The 6,071-nt window shown below is 40.8% G+C and overlaps 1 protein-coding gene across 1 annotated transcript in view; it reads left to right on the plus strand.

Moving 5' to 3' along the window:
* Nucleotides 1–6,071, plus strand: part of RBM22 (RNA binding motif protein 22) — a 9,551-nt gene extending 3,480 nt beyond the window's left edge. The window contains exons 5-11 of the mRNA XM_006893687.1: nt 1,248–1,348; nt 1,445–1,617; nt 2,515–2,715; nt 3,655–3,819; nt 4,609–4,697; nt 4,898–5,029; nt 5,904–6,071. Of these exons, the coding sequence (XP_006893749.1) occupies nt 1,248–1,348; nt 1,445–1,617; nt 2,515–2,715; nt 3,655–3,819; nt 4,609–4,697; nt 4,898–5,029; nt 5,904–6,034 (992 nt within the window). The 3' untranslated portion in view covers nt 6,035–6,071. The remainder of the gene's footprint in view (nt 1–1,247; nt 1,349–1,444; nt 1,618–2,514; nt 2,716–3,654; nt 3,820–4,608; nt 4,698–4,897; nt 5,030–5,903) is intronic.

Here is a 6,071-nt window from a genome sequence, read left to right on the forward strand (position 1 = left end):
AATTTAATTTTTATTATTTTTTGTGCATGTACCGTCAAATCAGATCTGACTGGTACAGGAGGAGATTGTCTCTCCTTCTCCAGCAAAGCATCTGGTGATTTTGAACCATGCACCTGTGGGATTGTAGTGCAGCTTCTTGCCACTAGGCCACCAGAGCTCCCTTATGTTCAGCTTTTTGAGGAAACGACAAACTGCCTTCCAGAGGGGTTGTGCCATTTTATAGTTGCACCAACAATGTATAAGAGTTCCTATCTCACCACGTCCTCTCCAACATTTATTATTTGCTGTCCTATTAAACTTTGCCACTGCTACTGGAGGTAGATGGTATCTCATTGTGGTTTTGATTTGTGCCTCTCTTATTGCCAGTGATTTTGAGTATTTCTTCATGTCTCTGTTGGCCATTCAGATATCTTCCTCTGTGAAAGGTTTTTCATGTCTTTTGCCCATTTTGTAATTATCAGTCTTTTTCTTGTGGAGGCCCTGCAGGATATTGTAAGCTTTTGTTATGAGACCCTTGTCTGAGATCGTGTTGCCAAATGATTTTTTCCCCAGTCAGTCAATTTTCTTTTCGCTGTGTTGGAAAATATTTTTTATGTACTCAGGTATTTAATCTTTAGAAGGCCCCATTTATCAATTTATCCTCTCCAGGTTGTGCGTGTCTGACTTTATTTGTCAGCGTTTTTATTCCATGAGCTAGGCCGCCTAAGCTTGGTCCTACCTTATCACTTATGATCTTTATGTAGACTAGAAGGATTCTTAGGTAACTGTGACTGGTACCAGCCTAAAAGATAAATGAGCAGCTTAAAAATAAACCTTGTTGTGTGTTCACTTTAAAATTAAGCCTGTGGGAATTAGATGGCCTGGCAGCGGTGGGGTCTGAGCGAGCTGGGGTTCTGCTGCCTCACCTGTCCCCATTCACTAGCGGTAACTGGCAAGCAGCAGGCAGCGCGTCAGGCTGAGAGAGCCACCGCCAGGTGTGCAACAGAGGAACATGGCTCAAGAAATTCCTTACTGAAAACAAATTCTTTGTCACAATCACCTTCACTAGCTGCACTTGCAGCTTTTAAATCTTTGAAAAGGTTTTAAGCCTCTACTTGCTAAGTAAGAACCATAGGCATTTACCTGTGTTTAACTTACCTACAAGTTTGACATAAAGACATATCTAGGAGTAGATGTTGTTGTAACTCAATTACTGTCAGTATAAATGTGTTTTAAGTATACCTGTGTTTTCCCTCCTTTTATACTAGGACTACCCATCCAGGTTCGTGATGCAGGATTATCTTTTAAGGATGACATGCCAAAGTCAGATGTCAACAAAGAGTACTACACCCAGAATATGGAGAGAGAGGTGTGTTGTCACTTTATTGATGTAGCTTTATATTTGATTCAGGTGTCCTAGTGAATTGTCACAGTCTAATCTTTTGAATTTGTCATTCCTGTGTAGATATCTAATTCTGATGGAACACGGCCAGTTGGTATGCTAGGGAAAGCGACGTCTACTAGTGACATGCTGCTCAAACTGGCCCGGACCACACCCTACTACAAAAGAAATCGGCCTCACATTTGCTCCTTCTGGGTGAAAGGAGAGTGCAAGAGAGGAGAGGAGTGTCCTTACAGGTAAGAGCGGAACCGTGTGTTCAGTGTTTGCTTTCAGGTACTTAGTTGTCCTAGTGGGAGGTATTGCTTTCACTATTTTTGCTTTAAAATCATACAACAAATTTGTTGAATTTCATGTCTTAAAACTATTATATTTAGAAGAGCTTAAGTGACAGTTTCCTTGGCAATAAAGTTACTGTACTGTATATTGTAGATAGTAATCCTAAAGATTTCTCCCTGAAATGTTTGTCTTCACTGTCCTGGTATAAATGACTTGAATCCCAGTGTCAGGATGAGGCAGATCAGTCAAGACTGATAGGCTCCAGACTGTGAATTCATAACATAGGACTTAACACTCACTGACCCTCCAACACACGTACAAATCCTAGATGCCTTTCTGGGTCTCTTGCTTTAATAATACTCTTGGTGAAATGCAAGACCACAAATACATAAAGGATCATTGACCTAAGGAGAGGCGCTGTTTCAAAAGCATTTTTTTTAAACACTGGCACTCTAATGATTGTTTAAATGGCTTAAAGGAGGCTAAGAATAGTATGTTAAAGATCCTATTTTTATAATAACTGTGAGTCCTACTGGCACAATGATTAAGATGCTTGATAACATTAATGTTAATACTTTGAACCTTCCAGCTGCTCCTCAGGAGAAAGCTCTGTCTGCTCCTTTAAACACTGTAGCCTGGGGAGCCCTGTGGGTCAGTTCTCTAGTGTTGCTCCAACTACAAATTGACTGGAATGAGACAGGTTTATATTAACCTTTCTAATAGTGGTTCTGGTTTAATAAGCTAGAAGACACATCAAAATAGACATTTTGGACTTTAATATTGTAGCTGTTATTGAGTGATATTTAATTTTTTCCCCTTTGTCTCGCCTTTATTCATTGTTTTCCCTTGATCCTTAGACATGAGAAGCCCACAGATCCAGATGACCCCCTGGCAGATCAGAATATTAAAGACAGATATTATGGAATCAATGACCCTGTTGCAGATAAACTCCTAAAACGAGCTTCAACAATGCCTCGTCTGGACCCCCCAGAGGACAAAACTATCACCACGTTATATGTTGGCGGTTTAGGTGATACCATTACTGAGACAGACCTAAGGTGTGTAAGTGTAATTTTTATGAGTTTTTTTTCATTTTTAAAGATCCTGGAATTATTTATTAACAGACATACAGGCAAGTGTGATCATTTTGTACGGAGTATATTTTTCTTTAACTACTCTTATTGTTAGTATCATAGTGACTGGAATTTTTATGAAATTGTTCTATCTGAGAGTAAGTTCATCAATAGTGCTTTCTCCATCACTGCAGTGGTAATGATTTTAGGGTTCTGTTTAGCCCAATACCTATTAGAATTTTTCAAGGATGGCACATTCTGAACATGGTTAGTTATTCAGGGGAGGGAGAAGGGAAGCTTTGAGATTATAAAACTCAGCTTAAATGTTTGTCTTTTTAAAGGTGACTGGTGTTGGTGAATTTGTATTTTGTTTGGCTAGATGAGACATCTGGGCAGTAGTGATGGAAAGGAGATAAAGTTCTTTAAACTTGTAACATGCACTTGGTATCCTGTCACCATAATAAAACCCTTAAGCAAGAGAGATAATGTCCATGAAGTCTGTAGCCTTTTCTTTAATAGGCCGAATAGCAAATGTTTGAGGCTTATGGGCCATATGTAATTTGTCATGTATTCTTTATCTTTTATGTTTTGCAACCCATTAAAAATTAACATTTTTGGCTAGTGGACCATAGTTTGCCATCCACTGACAATAAGCCTAAGACTTAGGGTCCTCCGGGAACCAAATGGAACCGCTTTTCCTGTAAGAAATACCCTGAACTGTTTGACAGCCTCTATTTACTTCAATATTTTTCTTTTCCTCTCTAAGTAGGCAGCACTAGCTTAGGGTAATGTACTCAGCCTGGTAACTCTAGGGCCCGCCTTCCTGGTGGTGACTCAGTGATAAAAGAGTATGCTCCATTTAGAACTTCCCACTAATGTCTCTGAGGTGTTGACACTCGTTTTTCTCTGGTTGCATCCATTCAGGAACCATTTCTATCAGTTTGGAGAGATCCGAACAATCACAGTTGTACAGAGACAGCAGTGTGCTTTCATTCAGTTTGCCACAAGGCAAGCTGCAGAAGTGGCTGCGGAGAAGTCCTTCAATAAGTTGATTGTTAATGGTCGAAGACTCAACGTGAAATGGGGAAGGTGAGATGTCAGCAATCTTAAAATAACAGTATTCAGATTTTCAAGAAAATTTCATTATCTGGGGACTCATAAGCTTTTGGCAAATGGACTTAAAAGAATAGGCTCTTTAGCAATACTTTCTTTTTAATTCTTTGTTTCATACTTTATTCCTATGAAATGCTTTGAATATTTGTGCAGAGTCTTGGTGTAGTAATCTCCTTTAAAGATTTATATTTTAGGTAACCAGCTATTACAGGCCAAATACTGTGCCAGGAAATGCAAATAGGTTTGAGTGCTTATAAATTAGTGACAACTAGATTCTACTCCTTAGCTGTTGATTGGCTAATGGATATACCAAGATAGAGGATAACTAATTTGTTTGAAAGTGATGGTTACATAAAGGAGACATGGATAAAAATACTTTGAAAGTTCAAAGGGAAAATGAGTTTCTTCTACCTTGGAACCTGGGAGGAGAATACTGACAATTAGCAGCTCCCCTTTCGGGGTGGTTTTTATGGGCTGAGTGTGGTGCCAAAAATATCTATGCTGCCTTTTCTAGTTCTTTTAACAATTCTAGCAAGTAAATTGGAACTCTAGTGTAGTTTATTTACAAAATTCTAATACATTGATTTAGAGAACAGGTCTTTCTGACTTTTCTCTTTGTTCACTGCTCTGTGGCATTTGTGGGGAATGACTGTTCGGTGAAGAGTAAGCAAAAATTGAATGAACCTCATTTGAGTACAGAACATGAGAAGCAGAGGTGTGAGATAGTGGATGTAAGTACTGATGGCATGTCTTTCTGTCTCCCAGATCCCAAGCAGCCAGAGGAAAAGAAAAAGAGAAGGATGGAACCACGGACTCTGGGATCAAACTGGAGCCAGTTCCAGGATTGCCAGGAGGTGAGTGCAGATATCCTTCTTCCCAAGAGCTTGCTGACTTTAGGAGCTCTGTCCACCCTGAATCCTCTGTTAGATGAAGTGATGAACCTCCCCCTACAGCAGCTGAAGTCTTCCAGCAGGATCTCGGGAGGGGGTTCTAAGAGTGAATGGAACACTAGACGGCACCTAACAACAACCCATGCCTATTTTCTCTCCTCCAGCTCTTCCTCCTCCTCCTGCAGCTGAAGAAGAAGCCTCTGCCAATTACTTCAACCTGCCCCCAAGTGGACCTCCAGCAGTGGTCAATATCGCCCTTCCTCCACCCCCAGGCATTGCCCCACCTCCACCCCCAGGTAACATCCATCTCCACTCTTAGTGAAAATGTCCAACCACCTTAGCCCAGAGAAATCCTTATGAAAATCCCACCTTAACATCTCACATCAAGTCCAAGGCATTTGTAAATAAACCTGTTAGAGTTACTGGTACTCCCCCCCGCCCCCCAGATTTCTAAAATCCATATATATGCATAATTGGAGCAGGAGTTATTGGCCTGCAGGAATCTATCACTAATTTATGCCCTAGAATACTTCTACTCAGTGTGGACAGTAAACATGACATTTCACCTTCTTCAAGAAAGTCTTATTACAAAAAACTGTCAGACAAATCAAACAGCATTTGAGTTTTGACTTAAGTTCTTTCTCTTGTTGATGACCAGAAATGAACCTTTAAAACAATTCAGAACTGGCACTTTCTGTAGCCCAGCCTTAAAGAATGCCAGTGGTAGAGTAAACCTTGTCAGTCGGTCGTGAGTGGCAAGTTCTTCTGTAACTGCATTCTCATACTCCCTGGAGAACACCCTGGTGTTAATGATTCCCTCTCTTGCCATCAGGATTTCTTCCTTAACTCTCGAATTCTAGTTGAATTCTGCTTTAGCCTGGTGGGATCGGACATGGCTGGTTCATAGCAGAGTTCAAATAAGATATTAGAAAGTACCTTGAGACTTGTGGAGTGTTGTTTCTTTCTAACTTGGACTTGGGGGAAAGGTCTTCAAAATTGAGGGGGAAAACACGTGTAGACAGTCCAGAACGAGTCTTATGAATTGCTATTTTCTTAAGCCCCTGTCAGTTTGCTTTATGTGAAGCTGGGCTGGAACTTGGGAAGATTTGATGCATCACATATGGTCAAGAGAACTGCAAGCCTCATAAATTTGTTCTCTCTCATCTGCAGGTTTTGGGCCACATATGTTTCATCCAATGGGACCACCGCCTCCTTTCATGAGGGCTCCAGGACCAATCCACTACCCTTCTCAAGACCCTCAGAGGATGGGTGCTCATGCTGGGAAGCACAGCAGTCCCTAGCACATCATTGCCACTTAGGAGCTCTGTGAAGAAAGGG

This window comes from Elephantulus edwardii, unplaced genomic scaffold (assembly GCF_000299155.1).
Source record: "Elephantulus edwardii isolate Elephantulus edwardi_28Jun2011 unplaced genomic scaffold, EleEdw1.0 scaffold00130, whole genome shotgun sequence".
In the NCBI taxonomy this organism is placed as follows: Eukaryota; Metazoa; Chordata; class Mammalia; order Macroscelidea; family Macroscelididae; genus Elephantulus; species Elephantulus edwardii.